Source organism: Capricornis sumatraensis, chromosome 4, assembly GCF_032405125.1.
Source record: "Capricornis sumatraensis isolate serow.1 chromosome 4, serow.2, whole genome shotgun sequence".
NCBI lineage: Eukaryota > Metazoa > Chordata > Mammalia > Artiodactyla > Bovidae > Capricornis > Capricornis sumatraensis.
In genome coordinates, this window is record NC_091072.1 from 70,375,413 (window position 1) to 70,396,005 (window position 20,593).

Genomic DNA, 20,593 nt, shown 5'->3' on the forward strand with positions numbered 1-20,593 from the left:
TTGCTATATTCCTTCCTAGCCTGTCCCATGGATATGGAACATGGACAGACACCCCCACTACCACAACCCTCCAAAGAGGGGGGTTGCAATCCTGCATCTCTTCTCTTTAACAAGTTACCCTCAGAGGTCACAACGTGGCCAGCACTCTTTCCGCTTCTTTTTCTCTGCAATTGTGTGTATTTATTTCTGGCTGTGCTGGGTCTTTGTTGCTTTCCTTTAGTTGCGGGGAGTGAGGACTGCTCTCCAGTTGAGGTGCTCAGAATTCTCGCTGTGGTGGCTTCTCTTGTTGCAGAACGCAGGCTCTGGAGCACTCAGGCTTCAGTAGCTGTAGGGCATGGGCTCAGTAATTGTGGCTCCCAGGCTCTAGAGCACAGGCTCAATAGCCGTGGCGCATGAGTTTAGCTGCTCCGAGGCATGTGGGATCTTGCCAGACCAGGGATTGAACCCGTGTCTCCTGCATGGGCAGGCGGATTCTTTGCCACTGAGCCACCAGGGAAGCCCCCACTTCTTCTTTTTTTAAAAAATAAGATACCACATTTCTTGTTACTTAAACATCAATCCTGCATCTCTTCTCTTTAACCAGATACCCCCATTAGCCATACAGAAAATATGATAGAATTATATATTCATCTCCTTCAAGGTAATCACTCTGGAATTCTCTCCATTTAGTCCAATGATACTGAGTATGTGCAGACCAAGACTGGAAACTCCTCATTTGGAATTACTCTTACAATAGGATAATAGCCATGAGTAAGCTGGTTTTCTTACTTTATAGACACGATTGGGTTTTTTTTAAGTGCAATTCCTACTATTTCCAAAAAAAATCAGGTCTACCTTGATGGGCAAAGATGCGTCAACCTTTAAATTATGCAAAAGGGTCTGTGGGTAGATTCTGAAAGTAATTCCAAAAAATGTAACTCCATTAGTAATGCAACATCATTATTTATTCAAAATGACAACTTTGAAGGAGCCAATATTCCTTTGCCAAAGTTTTGTTGTGTGTGAAAATAATACTCACATTGTGTTTTAGTCAACCCTGACCCAGCACTGAGCAAATATCTTAAACTGTGTGCTTTTGCATGTAAAGTAGGTATTCAAGTTGAGTGATGAATATACCCATAATTGTACTTGTTTACACATCTTCTTTACATTAATTATTTAAATGTCTTTCAAACATGTATTTGTACTTCTTTTTCCATTAAACTGGAACATTCCCCAAGGGCCAGAACTGTGTACCTTTCCATCCCCAAACCCCAGCACAGGCCTTAGTGCCCAATAAATACCAAATAATAGAGCAGCTAACATCTGTTGAGAATTACATACCAAATACTTAACATACTCTATTTCATTTCATCTTTATCTTATTTCTATTAAGAAACTATTTTTATCCACATTTTACATATGAGAAAATGGGAAAGTTAAGTAATAATATAACTGGGCATATGTACACACACACACACACACACGCACACAACCTGACTCCCCTCCTACCGAAGTTGCTACAAAGCCTGACTCAAACCCAGGAAGCCTGGGTAGTCTAGGAAACCTGAAGGACTCCAGGGCAACAGCAGAACGAGTCCCTCATTTTCAAACGTTCTATAAATTTAGGTTGAGCTAATCATGACCAGGTGCTATGAGTCAGTCAAGGGAGGGGAGGGGAAAACAACAGACAAAGACATAAAAGCAGCCCTGGGGATAAACACAGAGGAGGTGCCTGAAAATGTTCAGATAGCTACAGATTAGGGTGCAGATGGACAGAACAGTGAGACAAGACAGGTGATCTGGGGGCCGTTGTTCTAAGTATGTGTACACAGGGCAGAGAGGAGGAGAAGCAGATTAGAAAGTTAACTCATCTCTTGAAACTCTTCAGATGAAAGACCAGATTTTGTGGAAGTGCAACTGTTCAAATGAGGGTATTTTTAGACACTTCTATCAAGTCCCAAGGGAGTGAAGACTAAAGGGATGACACTAAGAAAAGGAGCCTGCCATAAACTCCTGCACACAAAAGCCCTAGCCTTACCTGAAAGGCTTAGAGAGCTTGGTATTTGAGAAGAAGACAGGCAGACAGTGAGGAAGGCACGGCGGAGCAGCAGAGGGGAGACTGAATCAGAGAGAGGGCTGAACCCACCTGCTCGCTCAGGTTTCGCTGTTCCGCACAGATCTCCAGGACACAGTTGCTAGTCTGCTTGGCCAGCTCTTCCAGGAAGGAGTTGCAGTGATGAAGGCCATGGTTCTTCAGGTGAGGGTACTGAGGGAAAGGGGACCCAAGGAAGAAAGTGTCATCACCAAGACAGCCTTGTCTTCCACGTAATACTGCTCTGACCCCAGCCTGAGCCACCCACTTCTACAGAAGAAGACGAGACCCAGAAAGAGGACACGCTGCAATAAAGCTGAGACATTCAGGGACTGGCACCAGATATCTACAGGGCCAGAAGATACCCAGGTATCTATGGGTACCCAACCTGGGGCCAAAATCGACCCCTAAAATTGTGTTTTGAGGGAATAATAGTGAGACGTGGTTAGAGAGATGATGACAGGGTTTGGAGCTCAGGACACTCACCTCCTCTGGGCACATCTCATGCGTGCAGTGGACAAAGTGAGCACAGATGAGGGGGAAAGCAATGGCATAACGGAACATGGTGGGTTCCTCCAGGGTCACAGCAAACATCTTCTCGAAGGTACGGAGATGAAAGCTATGGAACAGACAAGGAGACTCAGGACCAGGGTTCAGGAGCTGCTACCTCTGAGGTGGAGAGAATATCGATTCTTTTGACAAAAGTTTTTTTAAAACTTTTTACTTTGTATTGGTGTATAGCCAGTTAACAATGTTGTGATAGTTTCAGGTGAACAGCAAAGAGACTCAGCCATACATATATATGTATCCATTCACCCCCAAACTCCCCTCCCTAAACAAATATTTATTGATATTCATCCCTCCCTCTTTAAATTCCCTACTCTTAAAGTAGAGAGAAAACCAAGAAACTCAACTCTTTCAGTCTTTTTTTTAACTGGATCCCAGGGCAGGCTAGTAATGTCTCCTTCCCTTTTCTTGTACAAACTTGCTTTTCCTTCCCCAGAAGCTCTGCATGATTTGGGCCCTGATTTAGAAGTCTCTCAATACTACTAATTCACATCCCTCCCAAAATTTGACACTATATCACATCCCTCCCAAAATTTGACACTCAGGCTCCAGAAAACTTTCTCAGTAATTCCATGAGACTGATCTTTCCTCAATCCTGTATCCTCTCAACGGCATGCATATTTGCCATTATTATGTCCTTTTCACATGTGGGTATTATACCTCCCTAACCATGCAGAGTGCAGACAGCAGAGCCAACATACTGTACTGCATGTTTGATTCCTTAAAGGGTAGAGTTATGCACAACAGTGGTCACTGAGTAAAGGCCAAATGATACCTAAGTAAGACAAACTTAGGTGCACTCTCTAAGGGCCCTGTTCCCCAGCCCTCCCAATTATTTTCAGTCACCTCCACTCAACTTCCACCTTTTCCATGTCTCTTTTAAATCACAAGGTCAAAAAACAAAGATGCTAAAGAAGTTTCCAAAGATAACAGTGACGAACAAACAATTGATGAATTATCCCAGAGAAAGCAAGTCTGTGTGAAGTCCAACTGGCTTCCCTAAAGAAAGCCAGCACAAAAGGGAATCAGCTTCAAATTCCTACCATTTGATAAGAACTGGAATGAAGAAGCTATGGAGTTATAGCATCTACCTCTAAGGAGGTCTCAAAGAAAACAAGTCTTCCCAGTGTCTGGGGGAATTAGAGTGCTCCACAGAGGCCAGGCAAGAGATTAGGTTAATTGATAAAGAGCTCAGGACATACCAGAAAGTAGATAAATCAGAAGTTTCCACCAGCATACTCTCTACTGAGTCCAGCATTCGGGAGTGAAAGACAATGAGGTTCATCACCTTGGCTAAGTCTGGGTTCTCATGCAAGTGCAGGGGAGCCTTAGCCACACTGGTATATGCCTGTGGTTGGAGGTGGGGAAAGGGGGCAGAAAAACAAGATAAATGAAAAAGACTCCCCAGTCTTGGGACTACAGTTTGACTGGGATTTGTCCTGTCCAATCAGCAGTTTTTATTCCATACAGCAGAACTTTGGAGTTAAAAAGAGGAGGAAGGGGAGTTTCCTGGGGGTTCAGTGACTCAGCGGTAACGAATCCGTCTGCCAATACAGGAGACACAGGTTTGATCTGTGGTCTGGGAAGATCCCACATGCTGCACGCGGAACAGCTAAGCCCACGCGTCACAATTACTGAGCCTGTGCTCTAGAGCCTGGGAACCACAACTACTGAAGCCCACGTGCCCAAGAACCCATGCTCTGCAACAAGAGAAGCCACTGCAATGAGAAGCCCACGCACCACAACTAGAGAGAAACCCATTCAGCAATGAAGATCCAGCACAGCCGAAAAATAAATACAATTCTAAAAAAGAGAGGGGGGATTGTGAGGAAGGAAGAACCCTAAGAATGGAGGACCATTAGCAGAAACAAACCTACCTGTAGACGGAACCAGTCTAGTCTCAATCCAGAAAATTCAAATTTCTCTCCATTATCAACTGCAAGAAAAACAGACGTTTAAAAGGAAATAATAAAACAGCACCTCTATCCAATTGCATGAAATGGTAGGTCCTCTTCAAAGTCATCTTGGCTACTCCCTAGCTCAAGAGACCCATATTTCTAGAGGAAAAAATGTTCGGCCTCACTCTTTCTCCCCCATTTCCCTCCAGTTACCTTGTTTGAGATTCAGAGAGGAGAGAGTACTGACGAATGAGGACATTATGATGGACTCCTCCTCAGGACACACAGACAGGTTCTAAAAGAGAAGGTGGAGTCGAGGGGGCATAAGTTTCACCAGGAGAGAAACGAGGACCACAGGGCTTGGCCAGTGTATGAAGGTAGAAGGAACTGCCAAGTGTCACAAACAAAAAAGAGCCAAGCAAAACATGGCAGGAACTCCCTAAGTTCAATGCTAACATCCAACTGCCCTTTATTTTCTCTCCTGTTAGCATCACTTGGGAGGAAAATTACTAAGATTCTTAGTGCTTTTTTTAAATTTTAGCAAATGTAAAGGAGGAAATTGGGCTTTTGACACACAATCTACACAGCATGAGATTCAGTCAAGGTAACCCCCAGAGAAAAATGACCAGGGATCACCCCCAAATTTCCAAAGTATCATCAATCAAACATACTTGAATGATGTCACTGAGCACGAGGGCATCAAATCTGGCCAGGTACTGAAGGTGGTACTGCTGAATCACCTTGATGTGTCTTCGGACCAGAGCCCTAACCTCCTCCAACAGGAAAAGCAGTTCTGCGATGCTCCTGCAAAGTGGAGGATGAGAACAGAGAGCAGTGTGAGACTGAAAGCATGAGCTGGGATGAAGACAGTGGAGACAGGGCAAAAGCCGAGGCCTCCCACGGCCGTCTGATGCACCCCTCCCCATCCCTTTTCCCAGCCCATCTAAAGTCAGGATTCTGAACCAGGCCAAGAACTAACGAGTCAACGTAGTCCTCAGGCGTCTTCGTCTTGGTGACATTTTCTGTGTGGCGAACCAGCCAAGTGACTTCATCACGAATGAAGGACAGGGCCATGAACGCATAAAGGGCCTATGGAGGGGACAGAAACTATGAGAATTTTCAACTTTAGAAATGGATTTCAAAGCACAGAGAAAACTATCGTGAAAACATGCTTATAGATACAACTGTGTAGCCATACCAACAATAATGTCCAACATTAAACACTGAGATGCACAAAAAAGCATCCTACAAGAATCAGACCTAACATACATTGACATTAGTTCACAATACCACCTTATCAAATTAAATTTTGGAAATATTTACTAGGCCAATACCACCTTATCAAATTAAATTTTGGAAATATTTACTAGGTCAATACCAACTTATCAAATTAAATTTTTATGTTTTTTTTTAAAGCAAGCTCTGTCTTTTATTAGCTCACACTCAAATAGAGGATAAGACAAGTACGCAAACAACTATAACATATGATTACTATATGATAGTGCCCAAAAGAGAGATACAACAAGTTTTAGGGTACTCTAAGAAGATTCAAGGGAACCACACACACAAAAAGAACAAGAAAATTAGAAATGCAAAAACTCAGGAATGCCAAATCATGCTTCCCTTCCTCTCTTTCTCTTGCCTTGGGACCCAGTAGTCCTGGTTCATCGGTTAACACAGTCTCCAGCTCCTTCACAGCTATTCGTAGAAACTGGCGCCGTTGAGAGTGAAACTGGCCACTGAGGAAAGAAAGCAGAACCTAGAGAATATTGCCTCTCCTGCCCTCAAAAATCCTCCAAACGCAGAGCAGAAGAGATCTACCTTTAGGAAGGGGTGTCAGCCAGGAGGAAGGTTCAAGGCCACAGTTAGACTCAGTAAGGAAACACAAGACCCTGTGGGGCAACAGCAAGTTCTCAGGTTGAGACAATAAATCTGTGTAGAAATAGGGGTAGCTTGGGTGACAGCAAAGGTCAGGAGAGATACCTATTCCGTCCCCTCTGAAGAGCTCATTCTTTGCCTTTACCTGTTTGCAATTGCATGTTCCTTGCTTTCCTTTATGTCGGCCACTCGCTTGCCATACCTGAGAATTGACACAAGCACAGAAGGGTTGACCACACCTCCGGTTAGAGTCCTCATCCCACCTTCCCAGTCCTTGGAGATTCCAAACTACAGTCTGCAGGAAGCATGGACAGTGCGCACCATTAGGATCTTTCTAAACACTACTTTTAACCCCAGCCTACTAATAAGAGACTCATGTCACTTCAATTCAGTCAGTTCAGTCGCTCAGTCGTGTCCGACTCTTTGTGACCCCATGAACTGAGTATAAGTAACATGAAGATCAAGTTAGATCATTTATGTCAAAGAATTCCCTAAACAATAAGTTTTACATGTGACTGTTGTTCTTAATGATGGGAAACTAAATACCCTTCAAACATCCCTTCCATTCCCTAGGAACAGGAATCATTAGAAAGTTTTTCTATATATCAGTATCAATTTACCTCCTGTAACTTCTAATTATTAATCTTAGATTTACTCTCTCAAATCTTGCAATGAGTTTTTAATGATAATACCCAGTTGTTGAAAGTATGAGGAATAAGTATTCTCATAGACTGTTGATAATATATCTATTTGGAGGATAATTTGGCAAGAGGTATTACAATTTGAAATATGCACATCCTTTAACCCAGCAAATCCACTTCTAAGAATTTACCCTATAGAAATGTTCACAAAGATACATGTCTAAAGATATTCATTACAACAGTATTTGAAAAGGCTTTTTTAAAAGTAGGGGAGGGGTACAGTTCAAATGTCCATCAATAGTGGATTGGATTAATAAATTATGTTACAACCACATAAGGAAATACTATTTGACTCTTAAAAAGAAAAAGTGTCTATAGACTGATATGCAAAGATATACAAAATACAGTAAGTTTTTTTTTAAAAAACTTCACAATATAATATAGAATGTGGATCCATTGCTTTTTATCAATTGCTTATATAAGGCTAAAACTAAGCACACCCCTCTACATGTTCATATATATACACAAGCATCTAGAGTTCCCATTTGGAACCAGTCTGTTGTTCCATGTTCAGTTCTAACTGTTGCTTCCTGACCTGCATACAGGTTTCTCAAGAGGCAGGTCAGGTGGTCTGGTATTCCCATCTCTTTCAGAATTTTCCACAGTTTAAACAATGGAAACAGTGACTTTATTGGGGGAGGGGCCTCCAAAATCACTTCAGATGATGACTGCAGCCATGAAATTAAAAGATGCTTGCTCCTTGGAAGAAAAGTTATGACCAATCTAGACAGCATATTAAAAAGCATAGACATTACTTTGCCAGCAAAGCTCCATCTTGTCAAAGCTATGGTTTTTCCAGTAGCCATGTATGGATGTGAGAATTGGACTATAAAGAAAGCTGAGCACCCAATAATTGATGCTTTTGAACTGTGGTGTTGGAGGATACACTTGAGAGTCCCTTGGACCGCAAGGAAATCCAAACCAGTCCACCCTAAAGGAAATCAGTCCTGAATATTCATTGGAAGGACTGATGCTGAAGCTGAAACTCCAGTATTTTGGCCACCTGATGAGAAGAGCCAACTCATGGGAAAAGACCCTGATGCTGGGAAAGATTGAGGGCAGGAGTTGAAGAGGATGTCAGAGGATGAGATGGTTGGATGGCATCACTGACGCAATGGACATGAGTTTGAGCAGGCTCCGGGAGTTGGTGATGGACAGCGGGGCCTGGCATGCTGCAGTCCATGAAGTTGCAAAGAGTTGGACACAACTGAGTGACTGAACTGAACTGAACAAGAAGGGGACTAAGACCATCTTTACAAATAAGTTAAATGAACATTTTCCAGTCCTCATTTTATTTGACCTCTCAGTACTGTCAAACATAGATAACCAGTCCTTTCTTCTTGACATGTCTTCTTCTCTTGCCTCTGTTATTCCTCTCACTGATTTCTCTGCCTCTGCTGGCCCCAACATTTCAATGTCTCAGAGGTTCTATCCAAGTCTTTTCTCACTTCACACATTCTCTGTGAGTAATCTCACCTACTCCCGTGGCTTTGATCACCATTTTGCCAAACTTAATCTGAATCCAAATCTCTCTCCTAAATTCCACAGCCAAAAGGTGAAAGGTCTAACATACATCTATCTTCAATGTTCTACAAATACTTCAAATTCAAACTGCTCAAAACTGAATTCACAACCTTTTCTCTCAAACTAGCTATTATCATATGTTCTCTATCTTAAGGAATGCCAAGTATCCATTCCAGAAACCTTGACTTCATCCTCAGTTTCTCCTACTTCACTTCATTAATCTCTGCCTCTATTTTTTCCCATCTGACTTCTTTTCTTCCCTGCAGCCAGAGTGACTTTTTCTAAAATGTAAATATGGTTGTGTCACTGCCCTGTTTAAAAATCATTCAATGACTCCCTATCCCTTTAGAATAGGCTCAAATAGAATAGATGGCAGGGCATCTGAGGCCCCAACTTACCTCTGCAAGTTTGTCTTGACAGCTTCTTCATTTCTGTAACCAGAGCTACATGAATTTCTTAGAAAATGCTATGCTCCCTCTTGCCTTGAAACCTTGACAGTTTCTCTGCCTAAAGTATCTTTCTCTGCCTTAAGCAACTTCCCTGCCTCTCCAGCCACGCCCCCACGACTCCTAAACACACACACACACACACACACACACACACACACACACACACACACACACACACACACTTCACTTGTTTAATTCTTCAGGTCTGTCTCCAGGTTTTGCTGATCCTCCAAAGCCAGTTTAAAGCAGTTTGTGTTTATATATCATAATCCCCTTTTATATCACAACAGTTTATCTATTTTTCACTAATTTGTAAGCTCTTTGAGAGCAGAGATTCTGCCTTGGTTTAAAAAGCACATAGACTGAATTACGACATACCAAGCACTTTTCTACATGCTTTACAAATAGTTACTCTTTCATTCCTCCTAACAACCCTAGGAGGTAGGTCATAGGGAAGTACTATCACTATTTATAGATAAATTGAGGCCTGGCATAGAGAAGTTAAGTAACTTGCCCACTCACATAGTCAGTCAGTGGCAGAGCTGGAATTCAAAGTCAGGTAATCTGGTTTCAGGGGCCATGATCTTAACCTCTATGCTATCTTATTAGTTACTCTATCGAGTGAAGTACTTAGTAAATAGTATGTATTCAATAAATATTTCTTTGATAATTAGAACTATTCCTTAATACCTATACTTGGGACACTCATGGAGACTAGAAAAGGATGTTAGGAGGGGCTAAAAATCCCCAAAGAAGATGAACTTGGCTCTCAGATCTCACCCTTTCAAACTGCTAAACAGGTCCTCGGTGACTTTGTGCACCTGGAGCGCATCCTCCCGGATGAGGGTGATGTACAGGGAGCCCTGCAGACACAGCTTCCACAGTTTCTGGCAGTCGGCATTGGAGTTGAGGCACCCGTGACAAAGAAGAAACCCAACTGCAGGTGGGCAAAACAGTGCAAAGGAAGACGTTTAGGACTTGCTGTCCATGTAACATGCTGCTGGGTCTAGTCCCAGCTCAACCCACAAAAACTTACTGACAATCCAACGCTCCATCACTTCCACAGACAGGTACTCACAGGCCATCTATGAGAAGGGAGGCAGAGATGGTTTAACAGCTACTTAACTTGGTCTCAAGACTAAGGTGGTCAAGACAAGGGCAATCAAGCTAGAATTTGAGTATCAAACACAGCTCTCATCTTACCAGATTGGATCAGGATGCTTTGATAAGCCAATACCTGGGAAAACATGCCTATAATGGAGGTGAGGCACTAGAAGTGGTTTGAGGGGAAAATATATTTGGAAGGGGGAAAGGAACTTCAGCTAGAAATCAGGACAAATGGTTTGACATAACTTCTCTTCAACAGTTCAGGAGAGTAATACTCAAAATCTTATGATTTCCCCCTCCCTTGGATTCTTTTACCATGTAAAATATAAATGACTTGTCTGGTGCTTCTCATACATCTTGAACCACCAGTTCTATTTTTATGACCACATGGCCTATCTTCCTACTAGAAGAGAAATTCTTTGCAGCAAGGACCTTGGGCCAATAGTAATTGAATAAAAACATTTGTTAATTAATTGACATCTATGCTCAAGTTCCTACTGGGCTAAATAGGTGCCTAATGACTCAGTTTCATCCATTCATTCATTCTGTGAATATTTATTAACTTCCTTCTATAGGCAGGCACATCCTAATCCTGATCCAAAGAAAAGCTTCAACCTAATCATGATTTTTTTAGCCACATAAGGTGATCAACACAGAAGCATATCCTAGCAGAGGGCTAAAGCACTCTTAGGGCTGATATTTCCTGAAAAGAAGAAGCCTCTACAGAAATGGCCTTGGAAAGAGCATGCTTCCACTGATAAGAAGAAAAGAGAACTCACAGTGTCTGAATTAGCAGGGTTAATCATGGCTGAGGCTGTGCCGATAAGACTCAGAAGCTGGACACTGCGCCACTGCTCAGCCCCTTGGTTCCTTCGGACAAAGAGGCAATGCAAAGAGAGGAGGGCTTCACTCACAGCCTGCAAGGGGAAACGAATGAATCCTTAAAGTCAACGATGGGGACAACCTACTTCTGCCTGAGAAATTCTCCAGTCTCTCAAGAAACTTACCTTTGTGTGAGGCCCAAACTCCTCTGTCAGCTTCTTCAGAGGGTGGTCATACTCCAAGACCATCTGAGCCAGACGGGCAAAACTGGAGTCACTTGAAGAAAGCACAGGGGAAATGCTTACAGCCCTCCATTAAGCATGATGTAAACTCTCATGTTTGCATATAGGTTAAAGGTGTGTACGTAAGTTGGTATTCTCCACCACCTACAAAGATACTAAACGGTAAATTACATATAAAGATAACCCACTCTAGGCCCTGGAATATTAAGACAGAATCACATGATTTGGGGCGGCACCAAGAAAGTTTCTTCCTTACAAGCAACTGAAATAGGGTTGAACACACGATAGGTACTCTACAAACTTGTGTTGATTAGTTATTGCTGGACCCAAATCTGTATACAGACCAAAAGGATATATATACACACACACACACACATTCAAAGCAAATGTAAGTCACGTGCCTAGGTACTCATGTAGGCATGTAGGAATATACATCATACATAGAAAAATGTTCAACAGCCCACTCTGATCTCTCTGGTCTTCACTTTTTTCAGCCTTTAAATGCTTTTATTTGCACTAACAGAAAGGCAAAGAACTGTACATAATCCAAAATCCATTTCTATTTGGTTTCAAATGTATTATCATACATTACTTACCTCTAAAGGCTTTAACTTTACTAATATTATTCCTACTAATATTAAAAAATGTTTTCTTTGCTTTTTGCAATAACCTAAAAGGAGAGTGGCAGCAGCCAGCCCAGGATTAAAAACTCATTAGAGATAATGCAGACTGGATAGCCCACTAGCAGATATTCAAGAGTTAACTATATGCAAAAGTGCACGTCTTAGTGTATGCCCTTGTAAGTATTCTAAATTGGTTTATTTTGCCTGTGTCATCATGTATATTACAGATTCTCACATGAGAAAGCATGCCATCTACTTCCTTTGTATCCACTTTTACCTCATAGCACCATGTATGAGATTCATCAACTTATATACATCTCCTTAACCCACCTGTGTCCATGCAGCATCTCATGGGCACAGTTGAACATGCCAATGAGTACCCGTCGATCCTCAATCCGTGACAGAAGTAAAATAACTGAGGTGTAAGTCACTATCAAGTCCAGGTAACTCCGAGTGAAGTCGAAGTTGAGATTCTACAAGGAAAATACACAGAAACCCAAGAACAGCAAGGCCTGTTAAACTCGATTTCCCCAATCATTCCAGACAGTGCTAACCAGACTCTGGAAAGGTCTATTTAGAAGAAGAAATTGGGGTCTTCCCTTGAGGCCCAGTGGCTAAGACTCTGAGCTCCCAGTGCAGGGGGTCTGAGTTCAATCCCTGGTCAGAAAATTAGATCCAACATGCTGCAACTAAGACCTGGTACAGTCACATAAATAAATATATATATTAGAAAAAAGAAGAAGAAGAAATTGACACGACTGCAAATTCAGAAGAAAATGGGTAAAAGTGAATTCAAGATATAAGAAGGCCAGGAAATTACAGCTGGCCTAATCAGGTGTTGGATGAGGTAGAATAACAACAGTTTTAGGTGAATTTTGTATTAAAAAAAATCAAAGTGCTGATCTGCTTAACATGTAAATGCACTTTAACTTCCACATTTTTACAGAAGTATAGTCCTGATTAACAGCCATTCATTCATTATACAGAATATATTATATTATAGTACTGGAGGAACAGCCATTCCTCTAGTCCCATCTCACCCCACACTGTCCCAACAGAGACCATTTCCATTGCTCTAGGATAGAGGAGAATTGCAAAGAATCTTACGATATCAAAATGGCACTGGCAGGCATCAATGGTGTTGAGAAGTTCATACACATGATCCTGGGGGTAGAGTTGGAGATGAGAATCAGTGAAGAAGAAAGAGAAGATGACATGTGCTACCGGAATCTGAGGGAAAGGCTCTCTTCCTTGGAGGTCCTAAGGAGCCACTGAATAATGTACAGGAGGCTTGCTGAGTTCGGGAAGTTCCTCCTCCATAAGCTGTCGGTGGGCCCCTGTCAGGCTACCCTACCGGATGCCCATGTCTCCACAGGCACAGGTCCCTATGACACTGTGCACGCCTTCCCTCATCTTATTGTCCCAGTGCCCTCTTTCTAAACACATACACACACACACACACACATACACACACACACGCACACACACACACGCACATACACACACACACGCACACACACAAAAGGTTACAAAATGCAGATTATCTAATCATTTGTTTCTAAAATACCAAAAATCAGGACCCCCCCTTTTTTTAATTGATGAATCCCAAAATCAGTCTGTTCTCTGATTCTATCTCCTGTTCTCTTTAACAAATGTGAATACTACCAAACTTTCTACATGTTTCTACTTACTGATCACCTACCACAATATGTGCTAAGTACTTACTAGGTTATCTGCATATGCTTCATTTAACCCTCATTCCAGTGTGAGAGGGATTCTTTCCTTTTCATACCTAATTTTGCCTAAATAATAAGCAGTTTTACTGTGGTTACTTCTCTTCTCCCCCACATCAGCACCCGCTCTACATCCTGTCCAACCTTCAGGTAGACAAGTTTAACAACCTAGTATGTCCTTTGTTAATTTTTGCCCTATTTATATAATTCTATTCAGGCAGGGAGAAAAAGAGAGAGTTTTTCTGAAAATCATTTGTGTTAAAAATGAGATAATATCACACTCTTATTACCATTTTTTAACTCAATCATACCTGCTGAAAGTCCTCAAGTCTCTGGTAGAGCCCTAATGCCCTTCTTTTTAATGGCTGCATAGTAGTCCATGGTATGACCAATTCATTCCATCTTTTCCCAACTGATGCCCTAGTCACTGCACATTGATACTGTCAATTCTACACAAGCTGAACTACTAGATCAAAGAGTATATATATTTTTATTTTTAAAACACATTGCCAAAAGATTTGGATAGGCTGTTTACAATTAAAAATATAAAAATGGTATGGCTCACTCCCTTCTCTGCTACCTGAAACTCATAACATTGTTAGCCTGCTATACCCCAACACAATATTAAAAGTTTAAATATATACATATAAATGGCCAATATGAACATGAAAAGATGTCCAATAATAATAATCATCAGGAAAATGCAAATTAAAATCACAAGAAGATACCACTACATACCCAGTGCAGTGCAGTGCTCAGTCATGTCTGACTCTTTGCAACCTAGTGGACTGCAACCTGCCAGGAATTTACCAGGCAAGAAATACTGGAGTGGATTGCCATTTCCTCCTCCAGGGGATCTTCCTGGCCCAGGGATTGAACCCGCATCACCTGCATTGGCAGGCAGATTCACACACCCATTAAAATGACTAAAATCCGGGAGTTCCCTGGAGGTCCAGTGGTAAGGACTTGGAACTTTAATTGCAGTGGCCCAGCTTCAATCCTAGTCAAGGAACTAAGATTCTGAAAGCCACTCAGCACAGCCAAAAAAACAAACAAAGAATGACTAGGGACTTTGCTGGAAGTTCAGTGGTTAAGACTTTGCTCCTAATGCAGGGAGCATGAGTTCAATTCTTGGTCAGGGAACTAAGAGTCTACATACCACACAGCACATGGCCATGAATGACATGAATAACTAAAAGCAAGTTTGATGAGAATGTGGAGCAACAGGAACACTGATATATTGTGGATGGGAAGAGAAAATGGAACAATGACTTTGGAGAAGAGTTTGGCAGTTTCTTATAAAATTAAACATATACATACCATATGATTTAGCAATTCAACTTCTAGATTATTTATCCAAGTGAAATGAAAAATATGTCCCCACAATTATTTGTACTCAAATGCTTATGGCAACTTATGCATACTGGCCAAAAACTGGAGATAATCCAGAAGTCCATCAACAGGGAAATGGATAAACAGATTGTATCCATACAATGAAATAGTGCTCAGCAAAAATAGGAAATGAATTGCAGGTATGTAAAACATAAATAAATCTTAAAAATATTATGCTGAGTGAAGGAAGCCAGTCACAAAGGAAAACATGGTGTATAGATCCTAATTACATGTATGAACCTCTAAAAAAGAAAAATCTAATCTGGAATGCAGATCAGTGGTTGCCTGGGGACAGGATAAATTGGGATTGACTAAGGATAAAAAGGTGCAGGGAACCTTTGTGTCGATGAAAATTATTCATATTTTATGCTGGCTGTTACACAAGTGTATACATTTGTCAAATTTATTAAATGTATGAGAAAAAAATGTTTGCAAGTTATCTTCCCCAAAAGGCTGAATCTAAATTAACATACAGGGAAACTGAGGCTGAGAGCAGTTAAGAAACTCACCACAGATCACAAAGCTAGTAAGGACCAGAACTAGGACCCAGAGCCCATGACCTTCTGTCTGTACTGCATGACCTCAAGACCTCTGTCTAGGTCTAGGCTACCTCCTTTGCTGGGAGGGCCAGTCTACAACTCCTTGCTGCAACCAAATTCCCAAGGGATAATATAACTGAGGTTTGCTTCCAGCCACTCACACAGCCAGTGTCACTACCCAGATTTTATACTTAAAGATAGAATCAGAAGGGAATAGATTTAACATCTGTTGGCCAATTACTCTATTATACACACTAAACACTGTGTTAAGTGTTTTCAATGTGTTGTCTAATTTAATTTTTACAAATACCCCTTGTAGTAAATCTTACTTCCCATTTTACAGATAAAGAAGCTGGGATTCAAAGAGTTTCTTACCAAAGTCATATAGTTTATAAGTGATAAAGCTGAGAGCCGAAACCAGGTCTGTCTGATTCAGAGCCTACCTACTTCACAACACACAATACCTGTATCTCTATTTCCCTTCCAGCCCTGAATGAGCTGTACTAAACTCCTTGGGCTCAGAAGTTTACCACCGCAGCAACCAGAAGGTATCTTTTGGACTTCTAGTGAAAAACTTTTTTATATGCTTCCAGCATTCTTCTACTACCTCCACCAGTACCTACATTCTTCCTAACCATTACTCTCAATTTCAAATAAATAACCTCTGATCTGACCCTCCTTCAGAACTTACAATCTTCCGTGTCCCCCCTTCTATCTTCATTGTATGATCTGATGACCAGCCTGGATTAGCTCCCTAGGACACCCAAGGCAGGGCTCCATACTCTTGTACTAGCTGAAGAAATACTGTAATACCATTACAAACTTACATGGCTCAAATGACTAAAATTTGTATTATTTCTTGAATATATAAATAATGTGTTCATTGTAGAAAAACCAGAAAATACAAACATAATTTTAACTCATTTTTAAAACCACTCATAATCTCATCATACAAAGAAGTTCTAAGCTTCTTCATATGCATTTTTATCTATGTAAATATACATTTTAGGGACATCTCCTCTGTTAAGCTACATTGTAATTTGCCTTTATACTAAAGAACATGTGAAGAGCATTTTTCCCATGCCAAGTAATATAAATATGTATCATCTTTAGCAGCTGTATAATATTCACTTATAGACACATACTCTGAACTTTTAATTAAGCCTCTAGTTATTGAACATATCAATTATCAAGTTGTCACTATCATAAATAATGCAATAGAAATGCAAGAGAGTACATTCTTGTATATATACCTTAGCACTTCTGATGGTTTCCTTAAGAAAAATTTCTACAATTAAAATTATTGCATTTAAAAGTATATTTACTAAGACTTTTAAAACATCATATCAATTTGCCCTTCAAAAATAAAACACTAAATATTTTTTTACAGTTTATGGCTACAAAATAGTACATATTCATTGTTTAGAACTCAAATAAAAAAAAATATCATCCATATATTATGCTACCAAACATTGTTAATAATTAGATAAGCTCAAATTGAGAGAAATTCTGAAAAATAATTAGTCTGAACCCTTCAGAAAAGTCAGTGGCAAGAAAGACAAAATAAGACCGAGAATTATTCTAGATTAAAGACTAAAGAGACACGACAACTGAGATATAACATCATGAATTCAAAGTATGATCCTTAAGAAAAGTAGAGGAATGTGAATATGGGCTATAACTATAACATTGTAGCAGTTTTACATTTCCTGAGTACAATAACTGCATTAAGATTATGTAAGAAAATATTCTTGTTCTTAGCAGATGTATGCTAAAGTATTTATGGAGAGAAATGTCATGGTGCCTGCAACTCAAATGGTTCAAGGGGAAAAAAAAAAAGATAAGCAAACATGGCAAAATATTAAAAATCAGGAGATCCAGGGGGAAAATAGACAAATATTCATTGTACTGTTCTTGAAATTTTTTAGTAGATTTGTAATAAAATTTGGGGGGAAAATACTTTATACTTAAATTTTAACTCAAAGAATACAAAAATATATAATGTAATAAATTAAAGCCAATCATAATAATCCAGCTCCAAAGTCAGGTATTTTTAACAGCTTAATGTATAATATCCCAAATCTCTCCTACATATATACTAACACTATGTGTATATAAATTTATGTATCTTTTAAAACAAAAATAAAACTGTATCATACACTATGCTACAACTCACTTCCACTTAATACAACTTAGACATCCTTCCATATCAATACATCTGATATTTTAAAGAAACAATAATAAGGAACATACATGAACATCCAAACATTGGGTACTTGGGCTAGAGAGAGCTCACCCGAAATTCCATAACATCCACAAATGACTGGTAGTAGTTGGTAAGGTATCTAATTATCTCAGATTTTTCCCGCTGTACTGGTCCTAAATGTTGCTGAAAGAAACAAAGTAAGAAGACAAGTGATCACAGCAACCCAAGAGAACAGGGGTTATACCTAAAACATCCTTAAAGAGGATTAAAATATGCAGACAGAGGAAGCTGGAAAATCTCCAAATTCTGAAGTTTCGGAGAGAATATCCTCTATCTAGGCAGGATGGTTGCATGTAATCCTGACTAGATATCGAGTGCTAAATGAGAGGAAATTTCAAGGTCTCTTTCAGCCAAAGTGGTTTACTACTCATATCTAAGCCAAAAGTCAAAAGTAGCTGAATGAGAAGATATTATAAGTAAGATGGTAAGAAATCTAGGGGTGACATTTAATAAGGGAGAAGTAAGGCATATGCCACTAGACGCATAAATCTAAGACAATAAACAAGAAAACACTGAATGGGAAACAGGAACAACAATAAAATATATGCAACTGCTACATCAGTAGAGCTCTCCTCAGTAAGAACAAAGTGTTCTTGTGAATAGGGTCAGTGTTTTGCTCCAGGTTACCCTTAGGAGAATCTCATCTTATCTCAGAAATCTCAAGACTACAACAACCTGAAGCCCTGTGGTTTAGCTTAGGAAAACTGGGGAAAAAAAAGGCCACTCCATCCTCTGACAAGTTCAAAGAGAGGCCATCAAAAGAGAGCTTGAACCACTCAAGCCCAGTTATTTTGGAGAAAGGACAGAAAGGAACATCATTCTTACCGTGCTGTTTCGGACATCTATGTTGGGAAATTTCTTGTTGATGTACTTGAGAGATGATTCCATGGACTTTTCCAGTAAGAAAGGGGGCTTGGATTTGGGGTCTGAACAAGTCTGCACAGATAAATAACATTATGTTTATCAACCCTTTCTCCTGTTCCTCGGAAACATATCTCTTCCCACATTGTGCATTCTTACACAATCTCTCTTAGGGAAAGGGGATCTGAGTATTAGTTATAAAAGAATAAGAGTAGGTCAGGAAAAAGTTCCAGGACATTAAGCCAACCATCAGAACAGCTAAACAACCTGGGCATTTCATCTTGCTGGATAAAGCCTAACGTCTGCTTGGGCCCGGCACAAAGAGGAAGCTCTCTCCACCCCTCAGCCGAAGCCGGAAGGAGTGAGAAAAGCAACCGCTCGGGAGTTAGACTTCGTGGGAGAATTAGCGTCCTAATTATGTCCATTATATAAGCATCTCATCCCAAGGGCATTTATAGGAGGCATGAAGATGAAACTGTATCTCAGTGATTTGTTTTATTATGAAATGCACCGAGGTCCCCTCCCCTAAATCCCCCATTTTCTGTCCCAGAAACCCCACTCCCACCCATCTTTATTTCTTAACTTCACTAGGCCCAGCACTAGCCCACCTTTTGTCACCAGCTCTCCCAATTCCACAGTTCCTATCTAAACACACACATATAAGACCACAATGAGACCTGTCTCAGACTCTAAATAACTCAAAGCTAATTACTCTTTTTTTTTTTTAACCCAAATGTCTTATCTATTTATCTCCTTTCAGGCAAAGTACTTCCATTTAAAAACTTTTGCCAGACACCCAGCTCAATTTCTTCAGAGTGTGGGGGCCAGCACTAAACGGATTCTAGACCCAGACTTTTATCCAGGCGACTCGGAACATAATTATTTCTCATCCCACCATTACCCCCAGCAGAAAGCAGACGTTCTCTTTGGGGTGAGAATCGTACTCAAAAAGGCGGAAGCCCTGAAGACAAGCCTCCCCTTCTGCCTCCCAGCACCAGCTGTCCTATATAATCTGAGGGACTAAAGGCCAGTTAAACCAGCGGGAAAGACAAGGGAGTCTAAGAGCTGGACCTGCCAGTCTCAGGGGTCCCCGCCCGCCTGCTGCTGGAATAGTTAGTGCTAGACCAGCTGCCCACACTTACCTTCTTGATGTTATACATCCGGATGAGGACCCCCTGACCACGGTCATTCAGGATAGTGAGCTTCTCTGCTAATTTATGCTGGTATGCAGAGGTCAAAGACATGATGGCCACTGAGAGAGAGGAGCATCCAGACAGCAATGCCTGACCTCCCCAAACACTTTCAGCTAGGGTGGTGACACCTTCTGGGAGGAGGCACCCAGCCTGGTTGGTGCGCTGGTCTTCCTGTTACCTCTACAATTGGCTCGGGGCTGAAAGTAGTCATTATGCCTCATAGGCCCTCAGAATCTTCTGTACTTCCTCTTGCACACTCAGCAGGGGAGACTTCCTCTTTCTAGCTCTTCAGTATTTTTGGTAAGACTGTGAAATGAGTGGAGTAGGGGAGAGGGGCAGGATTTCAAGGCTCTTCATAGTCTGGCACCAACCTTTTGGGCCTTAGCCTTCCAGAGTAGGACATGACTGAGCAACTTCACTTTCACTTTTCACTTTCCGGCATTGGAGAAGGAAATGGCAACCCACTCCAGTGTTCTTGCCTGGAGAATCCCAGGGATGGGGGAGCCTGGTGGGCTGCCGTCTATGGGGTCACACAGAGTCGGACACGACTGAAGTGACTTAGCAGCAGCAGCAGCAAGTGTCCTATAAGGGGCTTCCCAGGTGGCTCAATGGCAAAGAATCTGCCTGCCAATGCAGGAGATACAGATTCAATTCCTGGGTTGGGAAGATCCCCTAGAGAAAGAAATGGCAACCCACTCTAGTACTCTTGCCTGGGATATCCCAC

The 20,593-nt window shown here is 41.1% G+C and overlaps 1 protein-coding gene across 1 annotated transcript in view; it reads right to left on the minus strand.

The window, feature by feature from the left end:
- Window positions 1-19,926, minus strand: part of NCKAP1L (NCK associated protein 1 like) — a 42,336-nt gene extending 22,410 nt beyond the window's left edge. The window contains exons 1-18 of the mRNA XM_068970536.1: window positions 19,819-19,926; window positions 18,641-18,751; window positions 17,846-17,938; window positions 12,993-13,049; window positions 12,216-12,358; window positions 11,206-11,296; window positions 10,978-11,115; window positions 10,128-10,176; window positions 9,872-10,028; window positions 6,563-6,619; window positions 6,182-6,278; window positions 5,519-5,628; window positions 5,211-5,343; window positions 4,753-4,834; window positions 4,519-4,577; window positions 3,844-3,989; window positions 2,561-2,693; window positions 2,129-2,248 (exon numbers count right to left, since the gene is read on the minus strand). Coding sequence (XP_068826637.1) covers window positions 2,129-2,248; window positions 2,561-2,693; window positions 3,844-3,989; window positions 4,519-4,577; window positions 4,753-4,834; window positions 5,211-5,343; window positions 5,519-5,628; window positions 6,182-6,278; window positions 6,563-6,619; window positions 9,872-10,028; window positions 10,128-10,176; window positions 10,978-11,115; window positions 11,206-11,296; window positions 12,216-12,358; window positions 12,993-13,049; window positions 17,846-17,938; window positions 18,641-18,751; window positions 19,819-19,920 — 1,878 coding nt within the window. The 5' untranslated portion in view covers window positions 19,921-19,926. The remainder of the gene's footprint in view (window positions 1-2,128; window positions 2,249-2,560; window positions 2,694-3,843; window positions 3,990-4,518; window positions 4,578-4,752; window positions 4,835-5,210; window positions 5,344-5,518; window positions 5,629-6,181; window positions 6,279-6,562; window positions 6,620-9,871; window positions 10,029-10,127; window positions 10,177-10,977; window positions 11,116-11,205; window positions 11,297-12,215; window positions 12,359-12,992; window positions 13,050-17,845; window positions 17,939-18,640; window positions 18,752-19,818) is intronic.
- Window positions 19,927-20,593: the final 667 nt, after the last annotated feature.